Source organism: Antennarius striatus, chromosome 2, assembly GCF_040054535.1.
Source record: "Antennarius striatus isolate MH-2024 chromosome 2, ASM4005453v1, whole genome shotgun sequence".
NCBI lineage: Eukaryota > Metazoa > Chordata > Actinopteri > Lophiiformes > Antennariidae > Antennarius > Antennarius striatus.
This window is the reverse complement of record NC_090777.1, coordinates 4876903-4903519: the sequence shown is the minus strand read 5'-3', so window position 1 is coordinate 4903519 and position 26617 is coordinate 4876903. Positions and strand designations below refer to the sequence as shown.

The following is a 26617-nucleotide window of genomic DNA, read 5'->3' as shown; positions in this document are numbered from 1 at the left end:
GTTTGAATATTAAAAATGCAACTTATCGTTTTGTCGTCACGGCTTCAAATTTGGTGTTACTGTCATCGCTGGAATCGATTCCACACATCGTGTTCACCACGCGTGTCGAGTGACGTGGATTACAAGGGTTAAAGGTTGTGACACAGCATCCGGCGAGCAGTTGATCCACTAGAGTTCCATTTACTGTAGAAAGTCACCATATAGGACAGAGAGGACCAGGATGTAACGCAGAGAGTAAAGAAGAAGGAATTATTTTTTTAAAAGTAGTTATTAAGCAAAAATTGTTATCTAAACAAAGAAATTAAAATAAATGTTATAATAAAAAGACATAATAAAGACATATTTTTCTGTCCCTCCAAAGAGACCACTGCTCTAATTTCTCCACCCTGTTGACGACCTTGTGGTTCCGGTCAGGAGAGAAGTAGTCCCGCCTCTGTCCTCTATCACGTCCGCAGAGTAGACATATTGCTCTGTGAGAACGGACAGCTCCTCATTCAGTCCAGAACTTGTGATCTGAAGATGAGTGGAAGAGGAAAGGGAGGAAAAGGACTCGGGAAAGGAGGCGCCAAGCGTCACCGGAAAGTTCTCCGTGATAACATCCAGGGAATCACCAAGCCCGCTATCCGCCGCCTGGCTCGCCGTGGTGGAGTGAAGCGGATCTCCGGTCTGATCTACGAGGAGACCCGCGGTGTGTTGAAGGTGTTCCTGGAGAACGTGATCCGTGATGCCGTCACGTACACCGAGCACGCCAAGAGAAAGACCGTCACCGCCATGGATGTGGTGTATGCTCTGAAGAGGCAGGGACGCACCCTGTACGGCTTCGGGGGCTAGACCGCTAGTGACGTCATCAACCAAAGGTCCTTTTCAGGACCAGCACTGTTCAAAGAGTCCAGTTCGATCTATAAATAATGCCGATTGTAAATTATAAACTACGTACAGATTGAAAGGATCACGTCCTCAATAGATTTAACAAATAGCTGATTTCAGTTCAATCTGCAGCACTAAACCTAATGGTGTCCATTCAACTAACAAATCATTATCAAGGCATTGTTACATACAGGCCCTGTCAAGACTGGTCGCCTATAACTGATTTGTAGTGCATTCAGATTGATGTTGCATATCTCGTGTGTAGTCTGAGCGTTTTCATGATAGGAAGTTTGCGTATTTTTCCAAACAACACAGACATATAGCATTGTAATTGAGTAATACAATATGGGCACACATTTTTTGTTAAAGAAACTGCTGATCTGATGTTGATTAAATTAATATCACCGGTACATTTAAACAATTTCTGGTTAAGTTTATATGTGGCTTCCATTTGAATTTATGCTTTAAATTACTATTACTTTTACTATTACTTTTCATTGATGAACTTGTCCATAACATTAAATCATTCTTGTCAAATGATCAAATCCTACTTTGTCTGGTTGTTTCACAAATTTCCCCGCTGTGGGACAATTAAGGCTTATCTTACCTCTTAACTCATCTGACCACAGTTGCAGCACATGTTGAAACCAGTTTGATTTCAACGAGACAGTTTCTTTCCTCGTTCTCACATTGATGTTAGACTTGAGATTCCAGCCACAAAATCTGTAGCATCCTAAATTATGTCAACCCAAAATATCAACGAAATAAAAAGGAACCTTTTAATATCAGTATACAATTGTACATGAAATTACAGGGCTAGAGGTCGAGTTTGTCCCTGGAGCACCACTACAGATCATAAAAACCCAAACTTCCTGAGACGAAGGTTTTTCCTGATTCGTTGGAAAACTTGGATACTCATTCAGGCAGAGAAAGAGCATGATGGAAGTACTGGGATTTGTACCAAAAACCTACCTATTGTGGGGCAACAGTACCAACCACCCTGCCACTGTGATTAAGCAACAAATCAACCCTACATCTATGTTTCATGTACATTTACATGTACACATAAATGCGCAACTAAACGAAAATCTGCTGAACACAGGAGAAGCTCTGATCAGTGAATAAAGAGGCTCTGAAAAGAGCCGTTGGGGTGTCAGTGGGGCTGTGACGTCAGTCTAAGCCCTCTCTCCGCGGATGCGGCGGGCCAGCTGGATGTCTTTGGGCATGATGGTCACCCTCTTGGCGTGGATGGCGCACAGGTTGGTGTCCTCGAACAGGCCCACCAGGTAAGCCTCGCTGGCCTCCTGCAGAGCCATGACAGCGGAGCTCTGGAAGCGCAGGTCGGTCTTGAAGTCCTGAGCGATCTCTCTCACCAGACGCTGGAAGGGCAGCTTCCGGATCAGCAGCTCGGTCGACTTCTGGTAGCGACGGATCTCTCTCAGAGCCACGGTACCGGGCCTGTAACGGTGAGGCTTCTTCACGCCGCCGGTGGCCGGAGCGCTCTTCCGAGCTGCTTTGGTGGCCAGCTGCTTTCTGGGGGCTTTGCCTCCAGTAGACTTACGAGCGGTCTGCTTGGTTCTCGCCATCGGTTCTTGCTTGTCTCCACAGGAACACAAGAATGCTGCAGAGACAGGAGAGCCGCTGCTCTTAAAGCGTCCGAGCGGCGACCACTGGTTGGTGGGGGGCTCCTCCTGGAGCTCAGCTCCGCCCAGTGGAGCGTCACACAGCCCGCAGCTCATTGGAGCCGAGTCTGAGCTGGAACGTCCCGTCTGACCAGCTCCCGTCAGCCTCTTTCTGGTTGGTCCGGCGGGGAGAGTGGCGCGCTCTGCTCCATATAAGTGAAGGTGGGGGCGGTGTGAGCCCCATTTTCTGTGAGCTACATCTCTAGAGAAACCAGTCAACATGAGCGGACGTGGTAAAACCGGCGGTAAAGCCAGAGCTAAGGCCAAGACCCGCTCCTCTCGTGCCGGGCTCCAGTTCCCGGTCGGCCGTGTTCACCGGCTGCTGCGTAAAGGGAACTATGCGCAGCGCGTCGGTGCCGGCGCCCCCGTCTACCTGGCGGCTGTGCTGGAGTACCTGACCGCTGAGATCCTGGAGCTGGCTGGAAACGCTGCCCGTGACAACAAGAAGACTCGGATCATCCCCCGTCACCTGCAGCTGGCTGTCCGCAACGACGAGGAGCTCAACAAGCTGCTGGGCGGGGTGACCATCGCTCAGGGCGGCGTGCTGCCCAACATCCAGGCCGTCCTGCTGCCCAAGAAGACCGAGAAGGCTGCCAAGAAGTGAACTGCTGGAGCCCACAAGCGGCAACACAACGGCTCTTTTCAGAGCCACACAAGGCTGACAAACAGACACGTTTTTCCTCCACATTTCACCATCAAAAATCATGAACCCAATTCAAACAAGTTCTGAAACTGCTCAGTCTTCAGGGTTGAACATTTAACCACTGAAATTTGATCAGACTATTGAAACCCTGCTGACCACTTTAATATGTACAGGATATGTTCACAGTAACTCATTTCAGTGGCTTTGATACACTTAATTCGAATACAATTTATTTTCAACACTTTCCGACAAGTTTGTAAAAAGCCTCTGACTAATTCTAAAACAAGCAGGCTTCATGACTAGTAAAGGATTACAATCATTTAGACTGTTTAGAAATCTGGAGTCAAATGAAATTCCTCAGATTTGAGGGACTGCAGACTATTTTCAAAAAAATTGAAAGGTGAAATAAGGATAATAATGTAAAATGATCATGGAATACAATTTATTTTCATTTGTTTCTAATAGAAGTTTGTAAAAACATTTGAAGAAATTCTAAAAGAAACAAGCAGGTTTCATGACATTAGTCACAGATTACATTCATTTAAATTGTTCAGAAATCTAGAGTCAAATAAAAAATGTTCAAACATTGAGGGAGTCATGAAGGAAACAACTTTGTCCATAGAATTAAAACAACCAGGAAACAACCTGTTCATGTGGTTTAAAGTCTTCTTTTTTAATTGGAATTATTTTTACTAAGGTTGAAGGATTCTCAAGACTCGTGTGTCCTGCTCTATTATTATTTGTGTAAAATCATTTAAACCTTTACTTTAAAAAATAAAACACCTTTAGGAGGAGATACTTTATGATGTAGTTGAAAACTGCTGACTTTTTATTTAATTGGCAAATTACATTTTAGTTCACAAGTTATTTTTTAATTTCAAAATTACCCTTTAAAGCTGACTGACTTTTACTAACAGGCTCCATATTTTAAAAGTTCTCTAATCTTAAGAGGATGTTAACATCACTTCAGATTCTGATGATTCTGAGCGTGAACCAGATCAGAAATTAGTCTCCCTGTTCCTCCAGCAAAGACACATATGGAATATCTTCAACCAACCTAAAACAAGTCCAGTTGGTTTTTGTTTTTTTGTTTGGTTTATTTGAAAGGGGACAATGCATTTCCATAAAACACATGATTACACATGGTTAAAAAAGCCAGAATTAGCCAGAAGGCTAGTTTTCATCTGTAGTCCCCTGGCCATGATGTATAACAAGCACAAAATAGTAAAATACATCTACAATATAGTGAAAATGTACATATTCAAACACTTATTGTACAATTAAAAGATACATAACATAACATTATCAACATAACATTCTGATTTATATCACACTGATTGTGTGTCTTTACATGATATATGTTCATAAAAGATAGTTCCAATGAATAATTTTAGTTTTATCTGTATGGGTCAGTTAGAACCTGAATTTAAGACGTATTCCATTTTAATTGATCAACATCACCCAATGAAAAATAATGCTTTTTTTAGGCTTCTAAAAAACCATGTTATGTAAACTATTACACTGGATATGTCAGTTTTTCTAACATGAATACAAACCAGTTCAAAAGAGAATAACAGCAGTTTGTGTGTTTTCATTAAAGGTTCTTGTTTGAACTTTATTGTCGTTAGAATTGTGTTTCTGGTCTGTTTGTCTCCAGACTGCAGCTTCAGCAAAGACGAATCAAGACCCCGACACAAAGAGAGACGGAGACCCCCTTACCCCGTGATCAGCTCCACCAATCACAGGAAGGAGACCACACAGTCTGCTTTGAATGGAGTCTGTTCAAATACAGTCACCGTGGTGCGTCTTGATTCATTTCTGTGTGACCAGAAAGAAGAAGAATGCCTGAACCAGCGAAGTCAGCGCCCAAGAAGGGCTCGAAGAAAGCCGTGAGCAAGACCGCCAGCAAGACCGGCAAGAAGAGGAGGAGGACCAGGAAGGAGAGCTACGCCATCTACGTGTACAAGGTGCTGAAGCAGGTGCACCCAGACACCGGGATCTCGTCTAAGGCCATGGGCATCATGAACTCGTTTGTGAACGACATCTTTGAACGCATCGCCGGTGAGGCCTCTCGTCTGGCTCACTACAACAAGCGCTCCACCATCACCTCCAGGGAGATCCAGACCGCCGTGCGTCTCCTGCTGCCCGGGGAGCTGGCCAAGCACGCCGTGTCTGAGGGCACCAAGGCCGTGACCAAGTACACCAGCTCCAAGTAGACCTCCTCCTGCCGACCCCCCAGCCCAACGGCTCTTCTAAGAGCCACCACCTCCTCTGGAGAGCTGATCCGGTCTGTCAGTAGACGCGGGTTTCTGTTCTGTGGTCTGATGGACCAACTTATTGTAATCAAGTTATAACTAGACATTAAATAGTACGGTGTTGGATGTCAGAACGAGATGAACAGTTCAGCCAGCACTCTTCCTTAATAATTTTACGCAGAAACCTGCGCGCAGCGACGTCAATTAATCGCATTGGGATTGTTCTTCCCCACTGCAGTTAGCCTCATGAACAATCCCCCCCCCCCAGGTAACCATCCGCCCATCACCACTCTGCAAAGACAGTTTACAGTTGGTACTTCTTTTCTCGCCGTCAAACACCATCCTGATACTGGAAGCGTCCACTAATAGAAAACAGAACTGGTGTGAATTCAACTCATGTTACATGGTGTTTAATTTAAAAGCGTATATGGAACTAAACTGTTGGGGGTGATTTTAGATCAATTCGTTTTAAAGCCACAAACAAAATATAGTAGACAACGTTTCAAAGTGTGCTTTTATTTTAATATTTAGTTATTTCCAAAAAAGCAATTTCAAAACTAGAAATGTGTGTACATATACGTATTTCTTATGGTCATAATATATGGTCATATTATGTTGACGTTTGGGAAAAATACACAAATAAAACTTCAGAACATGAAAACAATAGTTTTTAGAGTCCAGCATTTTCAAAGTGTTAGATACTGTATCCTTAAAAACCTCAGAAATACTATTTTCAATTAAAGACAAAATTTAGAGGGTTGAGCGTCTTTGAAAGAATTACTTGGAACTACTGTTGGAACACATTCGTGTTTTATGTTTAGGAGTTATTTCACAGAATGGATTCAGTGATAATTTGTGTTGGTCTGTTGATTCTCAGAACACATGTTAACATAGAATAACTAAGGATTATAATGTAAAATGACTGATGTGAAATGACTAAGAACAAGAATGTAGAATGAATCTTTTTATCTATTTCTGTATTGGTGATATTGTGGGTAATTTAATGGATTGTACAGGATGGAATAATATCAAACGGCTTCAACTGATTCCTTTTTTGATCTTTTTTTTGTATATTTAACAATCCTTTGTCAGCTGAATAAAACACAAATTTTTTACAGCAGATTTATCTGAAAGAAACTATTAAAGTCATGAGACTGAACTTTATGAACATCACAAGTACAATGTTGGGTTGTGAGAAATTAAGTTATTATCTACACTTTGTACTTGTTGAATCACTTTAATTTCATATATTTCTTCAACAATAAATTCAATGAAAACTTGTTAACACAGAAATTATTCATTGTCTTGAATAAAGTAAATTGAATGCAAATGCAGAATCCCTAAAGGAAACATGTGGTCAGCTGCTGATGGTGAATGAGTGTAACGTTAGTGAATGAAGTGAGTTTGTAGCTCAGCAGTAGTGATGTGGTTGTTCAGCAGTGATGGTGGTGTGGTGTGAGGAAGAGTTGATGTGATGATGATGATGATTAGAATGCTTTTTTTTTTGAGGAAAGCTCTTTCATGTGGACATGGGGGCTCTAAAAAGAGCCTTTAGTCAGACGTGTGTTCATCACAATGATGACAGCTCACTTCTTCTTGGCTGCTGCCTTCTTGACTTTGGGCTTAGCAACCTTCTTGACTGCCTTCTTGGCTGCGGGGGCCTTGGTCTTCTTGGCCACTTTCTTGGGGCTCTTGGTGGCCTTCTTGGGGCTCTTGGCTGCAGCTTTCTTGGCGGCTGCAGGTTTCTTGGCCTTCTTGGGGGACTTCTTAGCGGCTGCCGGCTTCTTGGCTGCCGCCGCCTTGGGCTTTTTAGCCGCTGGCGGTTTCTTGGCTGCGGGCTTCTTGGCTTTAGACGCCACTTTCTTGACGGGCTTCTTGGCCTTGGGTTCGGCTGCTTTCTTGTTCATCTTGAAGGAGCCTGACGCCCCGGTGCCCTTGGTCTGGACCAGAGTCCCTTTGGCCACCAGAGCCTTGATGGCCATGTTGACCCGCGCCTTTTTCTTGTCCACATCGTAGCCGCCGGCAGACAAAGCCTTCTTCAGGGCAGCGGCTGACACGCCGCTCCGCTCCTTGGACGCGGCCACTGCTTTCAGGATCAGCTCGCTGACGCTGGGGCCAGACTTAGCCGGTCTGGGGGCCTTCTTCTTGGCTGCTTTGGCCGGGGCCGCGGCTGCTGCTGGAGCTTCTTCTGCCATCGTTTTCTCTGTTTCGTTCCTCCGGACTCCGATTCTCGTCGCTGAAACGACTGCTGTCGAATCCGGAGCCGGAGGCGGGCCTTAAACGCACCATGAGAACCGTGGAGACTCAGCCCAGCTCAGCGGCTCCTCTGTCCGGCGTGAACGTGGGCTCACTTGTGTTTTCTGTCACATATAAAACACTCCAAAGTCCCCGTGGGACGCGTCCTGAAGGCTGGCCGTGAAGGGAGAGGACCGCGGACTAGAACCTCTTCATCCTGAACTCGTGGAGAACTCTGAGACTCTCTGGCTTGAGTTCAGGGAGCCTCCACACCTCACGAGTCCACCGCCGTGTCCCGCCAGTCTCCGTGACTTTTCCCACTCGTTAACGTGATGAAATGTTTCCGATGCATCGGAGCTCCATCAAACTCCGTTTTCCAGCGACTCCACATCTTTGCTCAGAGAATCAAAGTGACAGCAGTTGTCGGCTGAGGATCACTTTGGACTCAAGTCAAGTTGTTGTGGAGCAGCAAACACACTGATGGTGACCGAGGCTCGGGGACCGTGGAGCCAGACTTCCTGTCACAGCTGTGGACTGTGGACATTTCTGCTGCTGGCAGCTCGTTTGGACACAAATCAGCTGTTCATAGTGACACTGATGTGACAAAGTGGAGTTTCCATCTCTGCTCATCTCTTGGTTAATGTGTTTATCTGGGGGGGGGGTTAAATTCATGGGATATGAGTATATTTTTAAAGATTTACAAACACTCCCATGATTTAATCTTTTTAAATCTTAAATTCCCAGCATGGTTAGGCATTTTCTGCTACACGTTCATCAATACACTATCAAAGGCCTGATTAGCTCAGCTTACAGATCAGTGGAACAATTTTTATGACATGATTTATTTGGTGTTTACAATACTTGTTGCAAACCCTGCTACCAACACTGAACAACGTGAGAAAAATACATCATTGATTTCTGAATATAATTTCTTTCCCATTGAAATAACTAAGGTAACATTCTCTTTGAATAACTAGTTGGTTTCACATAATACTTGATTTTAATTAATTTAAAAGTTTTTGAAATCTGTCTCACCCACCTTTTCAATCGTGGCATGTTTTCCCCAACTTCAGTATTTATTTATTGCACAAACATTGAAGCCGTTTCCTGGATTTTTCTCTTGTCTGTTTTGCTCATCTCAACTTTTATAGTATTTCCTCTTCTTTTTGGATTTTTTTTTTGTCACCTGCAGCAAAATATGCATTAGCAGTGCTTTCCATTCTGTGCTTACACTAACTTCCATTACTCAATAACCTTATTGTCTGATTACCTGGAAGTCCCAGATGGAGAGCTGGAGATAGATTCTGGATATTCTGCCCCTAAATGGGAATTACTGAATGGAAATAAAAGAAAATAATTCAGTACGTGAAATTCAGAAATGTGTTATCAACATGTAAAGCAATTAAATTATATGTCAGATGCACCTGCAGCTAAGTCATGTCCAGCTGAAGAGACAGGACATAGATTGAGGCTGATGTCGTTTTTTTAAGGCCCTCTCATGAGGTCTCATAATGTCACATAAGGTCACATAACATCTCATGTCTGGTAAGTTAAAGGCTTATGATGTCTCATAAGGTCTTGTAGCATCTCAAAGTTTCATGAGGGATCATAATGCCTAATTTCTCATAAGGTCTCATAAATCCAAAGGCCTGGAAATCCCGTCCACACTTCAGCAACTACACGATTATGACTGCAAATTCGATCTGGCCCTTCTGCCACACTCTCTCTGCCTCTCTCTCCTTTCCTTACCCTGTGTCTATCCCCAGTGTATTTCCTTTCCATGTCAGCCAGTCAAGGTTTCTAAATAGTTTCTAAAGTCTGAGTAAACTGGAGGAGACACAACCCTGTTAATGTAATTAAAACCTGGTACTCAAATCACAGCAACAGGGATGTGAGTCCATAATAGTTATCTTTCTCTCTGGAGTAGAAGCTAGCTGATCAGCCAGCTGTTACTGTTAATAAAGAAAAACCTATATAATAATAATAGTAATAGTAAACTACAATGTAACTTTAAGTAAGACAGAAACATGTCTTCTCATACTCAAAATAAATTCTAATACAAATATGAGGAAGAAAAACACCTTGTTGTTGTTGTTGTTCATATCCAGCGGCGACTTGATAAGTTCAGACTGCATTGAAAACAGACTGTGTTATCCAAAAGCTGTTGAGTCGATCCACTGGACGTTAAGAAAGTTCTTGAAGACGTTTCGTCTCTGATCCAAGAGACTTCTTCTGTTCAGAGAGTGGCTGATAATGTCCCAGCTTATAAACCCTGTGGGGTGTGGTCAGTGCTTTTCACATTCCAACGACCATCATTACACCCGTCTGGCTCTCCAACGATTGTTGGTGGGGGTGTCAAAGGGGGTCGTTGAGATGTGAGTTACACCTTTGTATGCTAATGAGGGTCATTAGCATGAGACCTGGGTCAATCCACTGAGACATATAGGAAAATTCCATGGGCTTTGTGGAAAAGGTGAGAGGACTGAGATTGGATACAGATGAGACCATGGTATCCTACGACGTCACCTCCCTGTTCACATGTGTCCCCACAACGGAGGCTGTGGAAGTGGTGAGATAACGGCTTTGACAGGACACCGCCCTCAGCGACAGGACAAACCTCAACCCCGACCAGATCTGCAAAGTTTTGGACCTCTGCCTCAACACAACCTACTTCCAGTAAAGGATGCTGAGTTTTGAACTGCCAGGCAGGAGGTCTGGAGGAAGACCAAAGAGGAGGTTTATGGATGTAGTGAAAGAGGACATGAAGGTAGTTGGTGTGAGAGAAGAGGATGCAAAGGACAGGTTTAGATGGAGACAATTGATTCGCTGTGGCGACCCCTGAAGGGAAAAGTCCAAAGTAAAAGAAGAAGGAGATAAAACAATATATAATCATTCACTGAAATCATCTCTTCTTAGCTGATTCCATGTTAAAGACACACAACCAGTCTGATATAAATCAAAAAGAGAAAAAAGGAACCAGCTGGACTTTATTTTTAGGTTGGTTGAACATGTTCCATGTGTGTCTTGGCTGGAGGGAGAGGGAGACTAATTTCTGAGCTGGTTCACAATCAGAATCATCAGAAGCTGAACTGATCTTAATGCGGTTAAAAGACTCAGATTCATCCTCTTCCTCTTTACTGTCATGGTCTAGTAGGGGTTCCAGAACCTCCAGAACTGACATTTGCTGGCTTATACTCACGTAACAGTTAGTGGAACATCTATTATTATGGATTGTAATGCTGGTTAGACTCCCAAGCAGAGTACCTTTTAAATGTGTGACTGTCCTTCTCTAACATCTGACTAAACACTTGCTGGAGCCATCTCTGGTAAAGTTCAACTGGCACCATCCTCTCATTTCAGCACCACCGCTGGCATCTGATGGTGTTATCTCCAGAAAGTACCACTAGAGGACTCCCAACTCCAACAGACTGTAGTTACAGAATATAATTCCATTCCCATTGAAATAACTAAGTTAACATTCTCTCTGAATAACTACTTGGTTTCACATATTACTTGATTTTAATTAATTTGAACATTTTTGAATTCCAAGTCATGTCCAGCAGGAGATACAGGACAGATTGAGGCTGTTGTGATAGTAAGGCTCTTTCATGAAGTCTCATAATGTCACTTATGGTCACATAACGTCTCATGTCTGGTAAGCACAACTAATGTAATCAGACTTCAGAAAGAGTTGCTTGATTTTTTTATAATTTGTACTGACACCAAACACCATAAGAAGTAGGTTCATTTATTCTGATAAGTGATGATGAAACGAGGAGGAAAAACGTGTCTGTTTGTCAGCCTTGTGTGGCTCTGAAAAGAGCCGTTGTGTTGCCGCTTGTGGGCTCCAGCAGTTCACTTCTTGGCAGCCTTCTCGGTCTTCTTGGGCAGCAGGACGGCCTGGATGTTGGGCAGCACGCCGCCCTGAGCGATGGTCACCCCGCCCAGCAGCTTGTTGAGCTCCTCGTCGTTGCGGACAGCCAGCTGCAGGTGACGGGGGATGATCCGAGTCTTCTTGTTGTCACGGGCAGCGTTTCCAGCCAGCTCCAGGATCTCAGCGGTCAGGTACTCCAGCACAGCCGCCAGGTAGACGGGGGCGCCGGCACCGACGCGCTGCGCATAGTTCCCTTTACGCAGCAGCCGGTGGACACGGCCGACCGGGAACTGGAGCCCGGCACGAGAGGAGCGGGTCTTTGCCTTAGCTCTGGCTTTACCGCCGGTTTTACCACGTCCGCTCATGTTCGACTGGTTTCTCTAGAGATGTAGCTCACTGAAAATGGGGTTCAGACCGCCCCCACCTTCAGTTATATGGAGCAGAGCGCGCCACTCTCCCCGCCGGACCAACCAGAAAGAGGCTGACGGGAGCTGGTCAGACGGGACGTTCCAGCTCTACTCGGCTCCAATGAGCTGCGGGCTGTGTGACGCTCCACTGGGCGGAGCTGAGCTCCAGGAGGAGCCCCCCACCAACCAGTGGTCGGAGGTCCGACTCCGCGTCATCGCTGTTCAGCCGCTCGGACGCTTTAAGAGCAGCGGCTCTCCTGTCTCTGCAGCATTCTTGTGTTCCTGTGGAGACAAGCAAGAAACGATGGCGAGAACCAAGCAGACCGCTCGTAAGTCTACTGGAGGCAAAGCCCCCAGAAAGCAGCTGGCCACCAAAGCAGCTCGGAAGAGCGCTCCGGCCACCGGCGGCGTGAAGAAGCCTCACCGTTACAGGCCCGGTACCGTGGCTCTGAGAGAGATCCGTCGCTACCAGAAGTCGACCGAGCTGCTGATCCGGAAGCTGCCCTTCCAGCGTCTGGTGAGAGAGATCGCTCAGGACTTCAAGACCGACCTGCGCTTCCAGAGCTCCGCTGTCATGGCTCTGCAGGAGGCCAGCGAGGCTTACCTGGTGGGCCTGTTCGAGGACACCAACCTGTGCGCCATCCACGCCAAGAGGGTGACCATCATGCCCAAAGACATCCAGCTGGCCCGCCGCATCCGCGGAGAGAGGGCTTAGACTGACGTCACAGCCCCGCTGACACCCCAACGGCTCTTTTCAGAGCCTCTTCATCCAGTAATGAGAGCTTCTCCTTAGCCTTTAGGTCAGTTACGCATTTATATGTTCATGAAACTGATTGTAGTTGGTTCTGTTGCCCCCCAACAAGAAGGTTGGTAAAAATCCCAGGATTTCCATCATGGTCTTTCTATGCCTGTATGGGATTCCTCTAGTTGCCCAACATAATCAGGAAAAACATGCATCTCGGGAACTTCAGGTTGTGTGGACCTGTGGTGGCGCACCCAGGACCAACTCTCAAGCTAACCTTGTAATTTCGTTGTATAATTGTATACTGACAAGGTTCCTTTTGTTTCGTTCACATTTTGGGTTGCCGTTATGAAGGATGCTACAGATTTTGCAGATGGAATCTCAAGTGCAGCATGAATGATTTAATGTCGACAAGTTATCAATAAAAAATATCAATTTGTGGTATCAGGGCAAATTGCTAAATTCAACTAACACTAAATTGAGTCAAAATTGAGGAGTATGCAAAAATGATTCCTTAAGTCATTTTTAGATCATAAATTCAAATGGAAACCACATACTATGTAAACCAGAAATTGTATATAGGTATTGGTGTCATTGAAATTTAATTTCACAACAGAGTTGATATTTGACAAGAAATGTGTGTACATATTGTTACTCAATTATATGTAATTGTGTTGACATTTTGGAAAAAGTTTCCTATCATGTTAACACTCAAACTGTTCTTGGATGATATTAGTACAGTACTTTAAAAGTTTAGATCTTTGGTTCTTAACCTGGGTTCGATTGAACCCTAGGGGTTCGGTGAGTCGGTCTCAGGGGTTCGGCGGAGACTGGTGTCAAGACATCACTGGCTGCAGGTGATCACGCTACATCGATTAGCCTACCTGTGCTACTGGGGATTTTGTGCAATCAGTAGTCGATTTATGTCTGTCATGATGCTACGTCATCTTATTGATGAAAGTAGTTGTACGAATATGTGCAACGTGAATTCACATGTACTGTTTAACGGAACATGGTGGGAGTCAGCGTTCTGCATGATTTGCAATATCAAGTTGAGCCACTCTAGTCTTGCACGGGCAAAAATAAAGGAACACTTCCTCAAGCTGCTGAGAAAACAAAATAAACGGACTTTGCTGTGAAAATGACATCAGAGTAGCACTTGTCAAGGTGTAACCACACATATGTGAACTGGTCTCTCAATAACAGCAGAAGTCACACTGGTTTGCAGGCAGGTCATTTCATGTGAGTTCATGCACTGTTTTGGTTTTGTACTTTTAAAAAGACATTAATGCACAATTCATTAAATACAGCAGTAAAACATATACTTATCCCTTAAATTTGAGAGAGAAAGGTTTTTCTTACTAAAGAAGGGTTCAGTGACTGAGCATATGAAATCGGCAGGTTTTGGTACCTCCAACAAGGATAAGAACCACTGGTTTAGATATTGTAATATTAAAAATACTATTTTGAGTGAGGAACAAAAATCTTCCCACGTGTAATCAGTTATGTTTTTAGAGGAAGTGTATAATGGGAAAGCACTTTCTCAGCTTAATGCCCGCAACTAGGGTTACAATCAACAGTGCAAAATCTAATAAATTATTCAGTCACTGAATAATTTAGTTCAGGGTCTGTCTCCACATTTGGCGTGGTCCCCTGAGCAGTACCAGAACTACCATTTCTGTTACTTGGCAACCATTTAATGGACGGTCGGTGAGGATCGATTTCACCTGGCGAGTTTAGCTAGAAACTAGTGATGGGTTGGGCAACACCAATGCGTCGGCGCATGCGTCAAGCTCTGAGAGCGAAGCGCCGTGTCGATACATGTATCGCTTTAACAAAGTCATGTGACGATACAGATGTCACGTGACTGATACAGCACCAAAGACCTTAGAGCACCTTTTATTGTTATTGTTAAATAAAAATCACCCGAATCTCTTTATTTTGATTTTCACATGTTATGACCTTATATACAGTCAAGTTTCCTTTATTGACACCCTCAGGGAAATTCAGAATCACAGCAGTCCCAATGTGGGGTGGGGGGTGGGGGGTAACAATAGACATGAGTCACAGAACGAAAAATAACTAACAGAAAGAAAATAGCTATCATTGGTTATTATACACACATTCACACTATTTATTGATTGCATATAAAGGTAGATATTTAATATTAGATGAAGATATGAAATATTACAATATGCAGTGTAAAATACATTAACTTAAATAGTATTATACATATTATACATTATACAGGTCATTGCTTCTGTATGTTAAAGCACTTTGAAATGTCTGCGGCCATGATTAAGTGCTATATAAATAAAACTTGATTGTCATTTGGACTGACTAGGTTGTCTGTAATGATTTCCAGCAGGTTTCTAGGTATTCAGCAACACAGTATCAATAGTTTGGAAGTGTGTCACAACGCCTCATGAGGCCTCATCTACCCATCACTACTAGAAACATGACTCTTTCTGAACTCAGTGCTGGTCCTGAAAAGGACCTTTGGTTGATGACGCCACTATTGGTCTAGCCCCCGAAGCCGTACAGGGTGCGTCCCTGCCTCTTCAGAGCATACACCACATCCATGGCGGTGACGGTCTTTCTCTTGGCGTGCTCGGTGTACGTGACGGCATCACGGATCACGTTCTCCAGGAACACCTTCAACACACCGCGGGTCTCCTCGTAGATCAGACCGGAGATCCGCTTCACTCCACCACGGCGAGCCAGGCGGCGGATAGCGGGCTTGGTGATTCCCTGGATGTTATCACGGAGAACTTTCCGGTGACGCTTGGCGCCTCCTTTCCCGAGTCCTTTTCCTCCCTTTCCTCTTCCACTCATCTTCAGATCACAAGTTCTGGACTGAATGAGGAGCTGTTCGTTCTCACAGAGGAATATGTCTCCTCTGCGGACGTGATAGAGGACAGAGGCGGGGCTACTTCTCTCCTAACCGGAATCACAAGGTCGTCAATAGGGTGGAGAAAATAGAGCAGTGGTCTCTTTGGAGGGACAGAAAGTATGTCTTTATTATTTTATTTTATTGTAACATTTAATTATTTTTGTTTTAACTGTTTTTATTTCATTATTTCATTTTTTTAAACATTTCTTTCTTCTTTACTCTCAGCATTACCCCCTGATTCCCTCTGTCCTATATGGTGACTTTCTATAGTAAATGGAACCCAACAGAACCCGACAGGAGAACCCAAAGCTCCGTGTGTTCTGGTGATGAAGAGCACACCGACACACCGATGAAGAAAACACTCAAGAGAGCACACCTCCACCAAAACTGCAGTCATTCCCACGGCAAACAATCAGAAAATAGTTTCATACAACCACAAAAAACATGTCTATTCAGCATGACATCAAGATCAAGTAGAACATGCAGCAATATATTTTATTCATCTTCCAACCCGCTTAATCCGCTAACGCAGGTCGCGGGCAATATATTTTATGATAATTCAAAAATTAACACCTAATTGCATTTTTCCTTTTTCGAAAGAGTTATAAATTATATTTTAGTGTAGGCATTTTCTACTAACAATTACAATTTTGGAGCGTTGCTTTATAAATAACACAATGAGACAAAATAATACTGGAATTTTTAAATTTCTGTAAAAAGTTGTTTGTTTTTTAAATGAAAGATATTTCCTGTGTTTAAGGTTGAAACAAATGTTTAATATCTAAAAACAGTTTTAAGAGGTTACAGACTGTACTTAAAAAAAGTAGTCATGGGTCATCTGAAGGTCACTGACACATGTAGGTCTCTCATTTTAAATCACTAATAATCAGTCCATCAGTCTTCACTATGTGTTTTATTTGTGTCAGCATTTTAATGCTGAAGAGAAATCTTCATCAACAGCTGTACATGTAGACACTCACCTCATCTGATCCTAAGACATACATGTCAGTATAGAAGTAGAGTTCCATAGTACCCCAGAGTGTCCAGTGCCTCAACAGGTGTGGTGGCAGCAGAGTGTCCATGTCCTTTACTTTACACAACACCTGAATGTTTGACCTGCAGTTATGTTGAAGCACCGGGAGGAACTCTGCTGTTTTAAGTGTGAAACGACCGCTTTATTCCCTCCTCTTCCCTTTGCAGCCTCAAATGAATCCTTTAAACGTTTACTGATAATGACAGATTTCATTCACATTTTGTTTAAAATTATAGAAGAATCTAAACTACTTTGTTTGCTTCAGGAAGTTCACACTGGCCAAACAGTAACAAAAAATTAGTTTTGGGTTAATTGGTCATATTTTCTGATTCAGTGAATTTATATATAGATTTGTTCCTTTAACTGCATGTATTCAGACTAACACATTAATAGTTTTAGCCCTTGTTGGTCGATCAAAATTGAGTCTTTATATATTTTAAAGAGTCTTCATGAGATATACTGTTTGGGGTTGTCCATTGGTAACATTAATTGTAAAGAAATCTGTTCACATCGGTGCACATAAAAGTTTTCTTGTACTTTTCAGTAAAATACACAAAGTCATGGCTATCCAAAGTTGTTTAAATCAATCCACGGGCCTTTAAGAGAGCTTCTTGAAGATGCCTCACCTTTCGTCATAGAAGTTATCCAAAGTTGTTCCATTTATAGTTATTAGGATTCTTTCCCACTTACGGGGCCTAGATGGTGACAACATGTTTCGTCAATAGCTAGAGTGTGCTGTCTTAATTTCCCTTCGGGGATCAAACCAGTATATAAAATTAAAAAATTAAATTAAAAAAAAAACATGTCATCATCTTGGCCTGTGGGTAAAGAAAGGCTTGGTGAAACTCACATTTCAACGACGCTCTTTGACACCCCCTGGTGCTCTCATTAACCATTGTTGAGGAGCCAGACGGGTCTTGACAGTGGTCGTTGGAATACGAATAGCACTGACCACACCTCACAGGGTTAAGAAACTGAGACAAGACCAACCACCGCTAGAACTGAAGAAGCGTCTTGAGTGAGAGGTGAAACATCTTCAAGAAATGATCTTAAAGTCCATTAGATTGATTTCAGCAACTTCAGACACAAATAAATGAAATTGAAACTCAATGCATTAACAATAAAAAAATAAATGGATGTCTCCAAAAACATTTAGTAAAGTTGAATTGAATTCCTTTGCAATGGACATGAAAATGAATGTTGGAATTGATTTAGCTTTGCATTGATAATCAGTACAATCATAGAAATGTTAACAATAAATAAACCTTTGCAGTAATTAATATTTTAAAAGTTGATGTTGTTAAGAATTAAGAATAACATAACTTGACCTTTTGCCTTATCAGATGTACCAAAGAGATCATGATGTTATTGGACCTAGTCAGTAAAAAGAAGACGTATGTCTCAACTAAGCTGCAGTTGTGACAGGTGGGCCAGAGGTATGGGATTTAAAAGAGGAAGTAATGTCAGTTCTAGACTCTTCTATAATGGACTGACCAAAGCCTGCTACTGCGTAAAGATTAGGAAACTTTGTGATGCTTCAATCTCATGTATGAAAAAATAACATTTTGAATTGATCACTCAAATCCTCTCTCTGGGTGTACAAACACCATGAAATACAAGGAACAGCTCTTAGTGATAATAATATTATTATTATTATTAATAATAATAATAATAATAATAATAATAATAATAATCAATCAATCCTTCAATGATCCCTGTAGGAAAATTACTTTTTTCCACTCTGAATATTCATATGCGTATATCTATAGATATAGATCGTACAGGCCTGTACATACATACATAGATTAATTACAAAGGATGGAAATAGCTACAGTGAATATTTCTTCCAGAAGAGACAGGAACATAGGGTGACCTATAAGAGTGGAGGTAGGAGCACACGGGTCCTGACTACCAAGAGCTTATCTTAACTCCTTCCTAAAAATCATGCAAGATTCAACGCTTTTGATCACAATAGTATAGGAACTATATATAGAATGAGTAAACACAATGCATTCACAATTAATTAAGTGCATGCAATAGGAAATTATCAACTACGAAGTATGCATGAACAAGAATCGTCATATTTAGCAAAACTTTTAATTTTTTTTCTTCTTTTTCAGTTATTTTTTTTTTATAATCATAATTTTTTTTCAATTATTTATTTTTAGTACCTAATGTTCTTGCCATTTTTTCCCCACATAAAGTTAAACAATGTTGATTGCAGTGAGTGAGTGTGTGTGTGTGTGTGTGTGTGTGTGTGTGTGTGTGTGTGTGTGTGTGTGTGTGTGTGTGTGTGTGTGTGTGTGTGTGTGTGTGTGTGTGTGTGCGCGTGTGTGTGTGTGTGTGTGTGTGTGTGTGTATGCGCGCTATGTCTATGTTAAAATAGTTATAAAGTATATCAATTATTAATTTGAATAGAACAAACAGGTAAAAAAAAAAGGACGAGTGGAGGCGGTGGTTAAATGCACGCGTACTTGCAACAAAAAAGCAAAAAGAAAGTTCACCAGGTAACCAAACACCGAAAACCTAGGAAGAAAGACGTGAGGAACAGTGAAGCCACCAACAGAGAAACCAGTAAATGTCTGCGTGTGCCAGAGAGTGGGATAGGGACAAACTCTGCTGTAACTGCAGTCTGTAGGGAGGGATGTAGAGAGGGAGTATGTGTGAAAACAGTCAGGATGATTTTCCTTCAGTCCGATCACGAATATTAACGGGTTTTATTCGTATCGTACTCGTCAAAAATGCGTTATCCATACCGAATACTCATATGAAACGAGTATCCGGCTCAACCCTAGTGTCTACCATCCTCCTCCGAATCATGTCAACCAGCTCTACCTTTTCCTGTCATAGTTCTAATATTCAATGTCCCTACTCTCAGTCCAATACTCATGGCATTCTTCTTCCCTCTCTTCCTACGAACACGCTTTCATCTTCTCGTTCAGTTGTCCCAATTCCACCAGCACCCTGTAGGTGAATTGCATTGATGCTGGTTGTAGTTAACCCGGGCCTCGACCGATCCGGTATGGAAGTCATAGATTTGATTCACATGATTGATTTGGTTTTATGTCAGATGCCCTTCCTGCCACAACGCTATGTATTTATCCAGGCTTGCGACCGGCACAATAAGACACTGGCTTGTGCCCTCTTGCGGCTACATCTAGCATTAACAGCATTTAATGATTAATTAATTTAATGATAAATTTGTATATACTAAATGCTGTTACTGCTACAGCATCTAGTGATTAATATCCATAAATAAATAAAAAATCTTAATAGATGTCACTTAATAGATGTCACTGCTAGATCTCACCCAGTTTCACCGCTTGTTCTTGTATTTGCATTATTCTAGATAGATAGATAGATAGATACGTACTTTATTAATCCCGGAGGAAATTGCATATATCCACTGCTCAGGCATTAAATAACAAATAATACTGGATAAACACCAGGAGAAAAGGAAACATTGACATCACAGGACATACCACAAGACATACATTACACTAACAGACAGACACATGCAGCACTAACAGGACTTATATACTAAACTATAACTAAAATATAAACAGTATAAAATTTAAAAATATTACAGTATTAAAATATAAACAGTATAAAATAAAATCTAAACAGTATAAAATTGAATTAAAATATAAAACAGTATAAAAAATAAATAAATTATATATATATATATATATATATATATATATGCTGCTGTTAGATTGTCTCCAGTCACACATTACTACAACACAGTCGGGATAACTCATCCCAACTCCTGTCGTGCTCTGCTGCCACCCTCTGGCAGTTATAAAATATAGCATCACCCTTTGACACAAGTGATAAATATGAGTTTTAAATGACAAATCCAATCACAGCGACTAACGTTGTAGGACAGGGGTATTCAATTCCGGTATTAAAAATTTCTTCTTAGTAAAAGGTCCGAACCCAAGTCCAGTTTCTGTTTTATAGCCGGTCCCTATGTCCACATTATCATTTATTATCAATTTTCAATGCAGGATATGTTTAACTGAGTGCACAGCTAGCTCTTTTACCTCACCATAAATAAAAGTAGACCCAGGCAAATCAATTTCAAGCTTTTGTGTTAGATTGAAGAACACACAAACCTCAAAATTAAAAAATAAAGTGCAAAAAGAGCTGAATAATCTTTTGTCTCGTAAAGACATCCCAGCCTAAAGAACTGAGGGCCTACACTTCAAGTAAAAAATTTTTTAACATGTTCAAAAAGCATGAATAAAAACTTTTTCAGAGGAAAAAAACAGAACTTTCTTCATGAGAGAAAGGGGCATGCATGGTGCTCTCTGAACAGCTGCATCAAGCTGTTAATATTTCTGATTTTCTGGTTGCCGTTGAAGTTGACATTGGGAATATTTCCACTCATCTTTCTGTTTTCCTCTCAAACAATGTCTCAACAACAGATTTTAAGCACTTATTCACAACTGTCCCATCAATAACAGATGTTTATGTTGCCCCAAAATCCAACATGCCTTTAGTGAACATTCGTTTGCATTTTTCTCGATCATTTTGCCCTCAGCTCAGACTTCAGGAGATAATTCTGTGCAAATTATCTCCTGAAGTGGCCCTTCATGTTATTAATTAATTAATGCTACGTGTTCAAAATATATGAGGTAAAATGGTTTTGAACTGCCTGACGGAGTAATGAACATACATTTCTCCGTTCACTCATTGTTAACCAGCGGTTTTCCTCATTAACCTCCCTTCGTTCGGAGCTAATCTGTCCTCACCGTCTCCCTTCCTCTGTGCTCCTGTAGCGGTAAACTCACAGCGGTAGCGGCAGCGAGCTGTCTCACTTCCAGGTGCGCTGACAGAGCAGGTAATAAACAATCTGATTGGCTGAACTGAGTGGAGCCATTACCGTGTTAACTGTAGTAGCAGCGCCCGCCCTCTGTATCCGTGACTGTCAGTAAAAATCCGCCAAGAAAATCTACTCTCGTGAATTTATCATGGAGTGGTCACGGGTCCGGACAGAGCCATCACGCAGTCCGCTATTTGGTGACCCCTGTTCTAGGACATATTCATCATTCAATGTGAGCCGAAATAACAAACCAGAGAACAATCAACCACAAGTAAGAATAAATGGAGTGTTGGTCTGCAGTTCTTGTTTGTGCCAGCCTTGAAATTCAGCCTGCATGAAGAGAAGAACGAAGCAACAGGAAGCAGAGCAGTTAGCGTAGTGGTTGATGTTTCAGAACCATGGACAGCAGCGACTGGAGAACTGGTCTCAGAAGATGCAGGAGCTCATCGGTCAGTTGAAGCTAAAAGGTAGCGAGAATTTCTTGCAGCTACAGAATAAAAGTAAAGACATTGGGACAAAAGAAGTGCTCTTGAAAAGAGGTGGTGGCTCTTAGAAGAGCTGTTGGGCTTGGGGGTTAGCAGGGGGAGGTCTACTTGGAGCTGGTGTACTTGGTCACGGCCTTGGTGCCCTCAGACACGGCGTGCTTGGCCAGCTCCCCGGGCAGCAGGAGACGCACGGCGGTCTGGATCTCCCTGGAGGTGATGGTGGAGCGTTTGTTGTAGTGAGCCAGACGAGAGGCCTCACCGGTGATGCGTTCAAAGATGTCGTTCACAAACGAGTTCATGATGCCCATGGTCTTAGACGAGATCCCGGTGTCTGGGTGGACCTGCTTCAGCACCAGCTCTTGCTGGCGGTCTTGCTCACGGCTTTCTTTGAGCCCTTCTTCGGCGCTGACTTTGCTGGTCCAGGCATTCTTCTTCCTCCTCTTCCTCTGAAAAGAAAAGCGAGTGACGCAGGCGGTGGGGATGACCTGGTTTATAGACATTCCATTCAAACAGAACTGTGTAGATCCTCTCCTCTGATTGGTGGAGCTGCACACCGGGTGGTCGGTCCGGTTGTGTTTTCTCTGAGGCCTCAGTGTGGAGACGAAGAGAAGAGAAGACAAAGACGAGACAACGAGCTGTGATCATGTGACTGAAGTGTGAGCAGCTCTTCATCACCAGAACACATGGAGCTTTGGGTTCTTCTATCGAACTGTCTCTGTTTCTGTCTCTAGTCTTTATTGAAAAATCAAACAAGTTATTGGATCAATTCCCCCTAAAGGTCAAATCGGTCCACATGCAGCACGTCATGAAGGATCTAGATAGATTGATAGATAGAGATAGATACTTAATTAATCCTTGAGGAAATTGCACATATCCACTGCTCAAGCATTACATAATGAACAAACACTGGACAAACACCAGGAGAAAAAGAAACACTGACATCACAGGACATACCACAAGACATAAACCACATTAACAGATACTTACAGCATGAACAGGACATATACTAAACTATAACAAAAATATAAACAGTATAAAATTAAAGAAAATAACAAATAACAAAGCGCAATTGAAAATTAGCAGGAGTCCCACATGGTGTGTAAGGTACACCCTTCTTACAATGTAAGGGCGTCACTATCTAATATCACAACATCTAATATCGGTCTAATATCACAATGGTCAAAAATATAAGGCGTCACTATGCAGTACAGGCTGACATCCCATTTCCTCCCCTCCATTCAACCGCGTGCTGACCTCACCACCTCCCCCCCCGCTCCTCCTGAGAGAGTCATTGTACCCCCTGATGGCACGGGGCATGAAGGAGGACCTCAGCCTCTCTGTGGAGGCGCTGTGTGACAGCAGTCTGCCCCTGAAGGTGCTTCTCTGCTGGGAAAAAGTGGTGTGTAGGGGGTGGCTGGTGTTGTTCATGATAGCCTTAACTTTAGACATGGTCCTGCTCTCCAGAAGTGTCTCCACAGAGTCCAGGCTCAGCCCAACCACTGAGGAGCTCTATGGATGAGTTAAGACGGTCCATATCTCTTTTCCTAGCCCCCTCCACCCCAACACACAAAGCGTATGACAGCACACTGGAGACTACGGACTGATAGAACACAAGAAGGAGTTTAGGACAGATGTTGAAGGAGGCCAGTGTAGCAAGTTCCCTGGCTACATTATTTCAAAGATATCAGTGTTTGGACTAGGTCAATCAGAGGTCAGATTTGTCTCTTGGAGGCAATGGTACAATGAACCACACAAACACAGTACTTTAAGTGCAAATGGTACCTTGCATTAATTTGTGAAAAAATATATGCATACAGTGAACCCCAATATTTAATCTGCAGAAAGAAAAATAAACTAACTAAAGTGCACTTAACATTCTTGAGGCATCACGGCATTCCAAATCAGGTAAAAACCACACACAATATTTACTTAATCAACACACTGCAATTTTCCAAAATAATCCAGTTTACAACATCCAAGCTGTAATATGTCCAGCGGCAATGTCGTGCGTGTGAGTGTGTGTGGGTGTGACCGAAGGTGAGGTGGGGGACCGGCTTCCAGGGCCTCCTACCAGACCAGTTGAGGTTTTGTGAATGCGTGATTTCATAACACCATGTGACAAGAAGTTCCACACTAGTTTGTAACCTAACGGACTTTGATATATTAATAATAAACAAATAGCCATTAAATATTAATAATGAACATAAAATAACCATTTTAACCATATTAAACTTTCATCCTGGTTACACCAGCCTCCTCAGGAAGTACATCCTGCTCTGCCCCTTCTTGTAGACACAGTCCGAGTTGAGTGACCGGTCCAGTCTGCTGTCTAGCTGCAGTCCCAGGTACTTATAGTTTCCTACCACCTCCACCTCACTGCCCTCGATGATCACTGGCTGTGGAGAGGGGCGTGCCCGCTGGAAATCCAGCACCATCTCCTTGGTCTTGGAGACGTTGAGCTGGAGCTGGAGCTGGTTCTGTTGGCACCACGAAGTCAGCCACCAATGCTCTGTACTTCCCCTCATCACCCTCCCGGATACATGCCACTATCACAGTGTCATTGGAGTACTTCTGTATGTGGCATGTATCCGAGTTGTGCTTGTAGAGGGTGAAGAAAATGGGGGAGAGCACGGTCCGCTGTGGCACCCCCGTGCTGCTGGCCACCATAGAGGACAAACGGTCTCCCATACGGACGTACTGGGGTCTGCTAGGTAGTCGGTGATCCAGCTCAGGAGTGGAGTGGGCTCAGGAGGAGTGGCAGGGGTGGAAGGAGAGGAAGCACAGGAGGAGGGAGCATCAGTGGAGCGGTCTGCAAGGCAGGGGGAGGCCTGGGACAAGGAGCTGGGAGTGGTGGGGGAGCTGAACCGATTGAAAAAGCTGTTTAGTTTAGATCTGATCACATTCTCAGGTTATCTTCTGGCTTGTCTGCATTAAGATGAACTTGATTTGGTTCCTGATGAAGTTCTTTAATGGACAACAGACCTCAACTTGAATGGATGTCCCACATTGTCTCTTTCACTTCATAGTAAAGACTCAAACTGTCCGATGTGGATTTTCCTTCAGGCTCCTCTGTCATGTCCAGTCCTCAAGTGGACATAAGAAGAGAAGCCTGAGCAGCCAGAGGCTGCGCCTCCCAACATGCAGGACCAACAGACCAAAGAACTCCTTCATCCCCCGAGTGATTAAACTGCTCAACTCTTCTCTGGGGGAGATGAAGAAACAGAGAGTCCACACAAGAGCGGAGGGATGACACGATCAATGCACCAAGCACCAATCAATGTAAACAATATAGACACTACCCATGCCTATCCAGGTTTATTTATTCATGCCCTCTTATTCTTAAGCACATTTATGTCTCTGTATTTGTATATTCTTTTCATTTGGTTATTTATTTATTTATTTATTTATTTATTATTATCTCTGGGTTATTTATTATTCTCTCTATCTGGTGGGTTATTTATTACTCTTTCTATCTGGTGTTGGCATTACCTTCTGTGTGTCTTTTCTTTCTGTGTACTCACTGTGCTGTGTGTAATGTGAATGAGAAATTAATTTCCCTGATGGAACCTCCTGAAGGGATGAATAAAGTCCTACTCTGCTCTCTCTCAAGTTACTTTGCCTTTATCATTTGTCATCACATCTTCAAATTGGGCGTTAGAATCGATTCCACACGTTGTGTTCACCACAATTGTTGAGCGACCTGGATTGCAAGGGTTAAAGGTTGTTTCACAGCTTCCAGCGAGCTGTTGATCCACTAGAGTTCCATTTACTGTAGAAAGTGACCATATAGGACAGAGAGGACCAGGAAGTAATGCTGAGAGTAAAGAAAAAAAGAAATAATTGGTTATAGTCAATAAAGAATTAATAAAGTAATAATTCAACAAAAATAGTTAAAACATTAAAGTAAATAATTAAAGTAAATGTTATAATAAAACAGACATAATAAAGACATTCTCTGTCTCTCCAAAGAGACCACTACTCTATTTTTTCCCACCTTATCAGGAGAGAAGTAGCCCCGCCTCTGTCCTCTATCACGTCCGCAGACGAGACATATACATCTGTGAGAACGAACAGCGCCTCATTCAGTCCAGAACTTGTCATCAGAAGATGAGTGGAAGAGGAAAGGGAGGAAAAGGACTCGGGAAAGGAGGCGCCAAGCGTCACCGGAAAGTTCTCCGTGATAACATCCAGGGAATCACCAAGCCCGCTATCCGCCGCCTGGCTCGCCGTGGTGGAGTGAAGCGGATCTCCGGTCTGATCTACGAGGAGACCCGCGGTGTGTTGAAGGTGTTCCTGGAGAACGTGATCCGTGATGCCGTCACGTACACCGAGCACGCCAAGAGAAAGACCGTCACCGCCATGGATGTGGTGTATGCTCTGAAGAGGCAGGGACGCACCCTGTACGGCTTCGGGGGCTAGACCGCTAGTGACGTCATCAACCAAAGGTCCTTTTCAGGACCAGCACTGAGTTCAGAAAGAGTCCAGTTTCTAGTAGTGATGGGTAGATGAGGCCTCGTGAGGCGTTGTGACACACTTCCAAACTATTGATACTGTGTTGCTGAACACCTAGAAACCTGCTGGAAATCATTACAGACAACCTAGTCAGTCCAAATGACAATCAAGCTTTATTTATATAGCACTTAATCATGGCCGCAGACATTTCAAAGTGCTTT

At 42.9% G+C, this 26617-nt stretch overlaps 9 protein-coding genes and 1 pseudogene across 9 annotated transcripts; 5 read left to right on the top strand and 5 right to left on the bottom strand.

Moving 5' to 3' along the window:
- The first annotated feature begins 508 nt into the window (after positions 1 to 508).
- Positions 509 to 1321, top strand: LOC137613410 (histone H4). The gene has a single exon (XM_068342621.1). The coding sequence runs from the start codon at positions 520 to 522 to the stop codon at positions 829 to 831; it is 312 nt and encodes a 103-aa protein (XP_068198722.1). The 5' UTR covers positions 509 to 519; the 3' UTR covers positions 832 to 1321.
- Positions 1322 to 2025: 704 nt separating this feature from the next.
- Positions 2026 to 2453, bottom strand: LOC137612181 (histone H3). Its single transcript, XM_068340579.1, has one exon. The coding sequence runs from the start codon at positions 2451 to 2453 to the stop codon at positions 2043 to 2045; it is 411 nt and encodes a 136-aa protein (XP_068196680.1). The 3' UTR covers positions 2026 to 2042.
- A 316-nt stretch (positions 2454 to 2769) lies between these two features.
- LOC137602988 (histone H2A) lies at positions 2770 to 3212 on the top strand. Its single transcript, XM_068326147.1, has one exon. It carries the CDS (start codon positions 2770 to 2772, stop codon positions 3151 to 3153), a length of 384 nt encoding a protein of 127 aa, XP_068182248.1. The 3' UTR covers positions 3154 to 3212.
- Positions 3213 to 5025: 1813 nt separating this feature from the next.
- Positions 5026 to 5957, top strand: LOC137609454 (histone H2B 1/2-like). Its single transcript, XM_068336481.1, has one exon. The coding sequence runs from the start codon at positions 5034 to 5036 to the stop codon at positions 5406 to 5408; it is 375 nt and encodes a 124-aa protein (XP_068192582.1). The 5' UTR covers positions 5026 to 5033; the 3' UTR covers positions 5409 to 5957.
- Positions 5958 to 7033: 1076 nt separating this feature from the next.
- LOC137610710 (histone H1-like) lies at positions 7034 to 7643 on the bottom strand. The gene has a single exon (XM_068338474.1). The coding sequence runs from the start codon at positions 7640 to 7642 to the stop codon at positions 7034 to 7036; it is 609 nt and encodes a 202-aa protein (XP_068194575.1). The 5' UTR covers position 7643.
- Positions 7644 to 11478: 3835 nt separating this feature from the next.
- On the bottom strand, positions 11479 to 11927 carry LOC137602997 (histone H2A). Its single transcript, XM_068326160.1, has one exon. The coding sequence runs from the start codon at positions 11919 to 11921 to the stop codon at positions 11538 to 11540; it is 384 nt and encodes a 127-aa protein (XP_068182261.1). The 5' UTR covers positions 11922 to 11927; the 3' UTR covers positions 11479 to 11537.
- A 163-nt stretch (positions 11928 to 12090) lies between these two features.
- On the top strand, positions 12091 to 14613 carry LOC137602963 (histone H3). The gene has a single exon (XM_068326109.1). It carries the CDS (start codon positions 12268 to 12270, stop codon positions 12676 to 12678), a length of 411 nt encoding a protein of 136 aa, XP_068182210.1. The 5' UTR covers positions 12091 to 12267; the 3' UTR covers positions 12679 to 14613.
- A 112-nt stretch (positions 14614 to 14725) lies between these two features.
- Positions 14726 to 15576, bottom strand: LOC137603002 (histone H4). The gene has a single exon (XM_068326173.1). The coding sequence runs from the start codon at positions 15538 to 15540 to the stop codon at positions 15229 to 15231; it is 312 nt and encodes a 103-aa protein (XP_068182274.1). The 5' UTR covers positions 15541 to 15576; the 3' UTR covers positions 14726 to 15228.
- Positions 15577 to 22048: 6472 nt separating this feature from the next.
- LOC137610762 (histone H2B-like) lies at positions 22049 to 22371 on the bottom strand (annotated as a pseudogene).
- Positions 22372 to 26051: 3680 nt separating this feature from the next.
- Positions 26052 to 26555, top strand: LOC137613583 (histone H4). Its single transcript, XM_068342922.1, has one exon. It carries the CDS (start codon positions 26052 to 26054, stop codon positions 26361 to 26363), a length of 312 nt encoding a protein of 103 aa, XP_068199023.1. The 3' UTR covers positions 26364 to 26555.
- The last annotated feature ends 62 nt before the right edge of the window (positions 26556 to 26617 follow it).

What these genes read in the sequence shown, in the direction of transcription:
- LOC137610710 (XM_068338474.1), bottom strand. Translation starts at nt 7,642, where the DNA reads ATGGCAGAAGAAGCTCCAGCAGCAGCCGCGGCCCCGGCCAAAGCAGCC.
- LOC137612181 (XM_068340579.1), bottom strand. Translation starts at nt 2,453, where the DNA reads ATGGCGAGAACCAAGCAGACCGCTCGTAAGTCTACTGGAGGCAAAGCC.
- LOC137603002 (XM_068326173.1), bottom strand. Translation starts at nt 15,540, where the DNA reads ATGAGTGGAAGAGGAAAGGGAGGAAAAGGACTCGGGAAAGGAGGCGCC.
- LOC137602997 (XM_068326160.1), bottom strand. Translation starts at nt 11,921, where the DNA reads ATGAGCGGACGTGGTAAAACCGGCGGTAAAGCCAGAGCTAAGGCAAAG.
- LOC137602963 (XM_068326109.1), top strand. Translation starts at nt 12,268, where the DNA reads ATGGCGAGAACCAAGCAGACCGCTCGTAAGTCTACTGGAGGCAAAGCC.
- LOC137609454 (XM_068336481.1), top strand. Translation starts at nt 5,034, where the DNA reads ATGCCTGAACCAGCGAAGTCAGCGCCCAAGAAGGGCTCGAAGAAAGCC.
- LOC137602988 (XM_068326147.1), top strand. Translation starts at nt 2,770, where the DNA reads ATGAGCGGACGTGGTAAAACCGGCGGTAAAGCCAGAGCTAAGGCCAAG.
- LOC137613583 (XM_068342922.1), top strand. Translation starts at nt 26,052, where the DNA reads ATGAGTGGAAGAGGAAAGGGAGGAAAAGGACTCGGGAAAGGAGGCGCC.
- LOC137613410 (XM_068342621.1), top strand. Translation starts at nt 520, where the DNA reads ATGAGTGGAAGAGGAAAGGGAGGAAAAGGACTCGGGAAAGGAGGCGCC.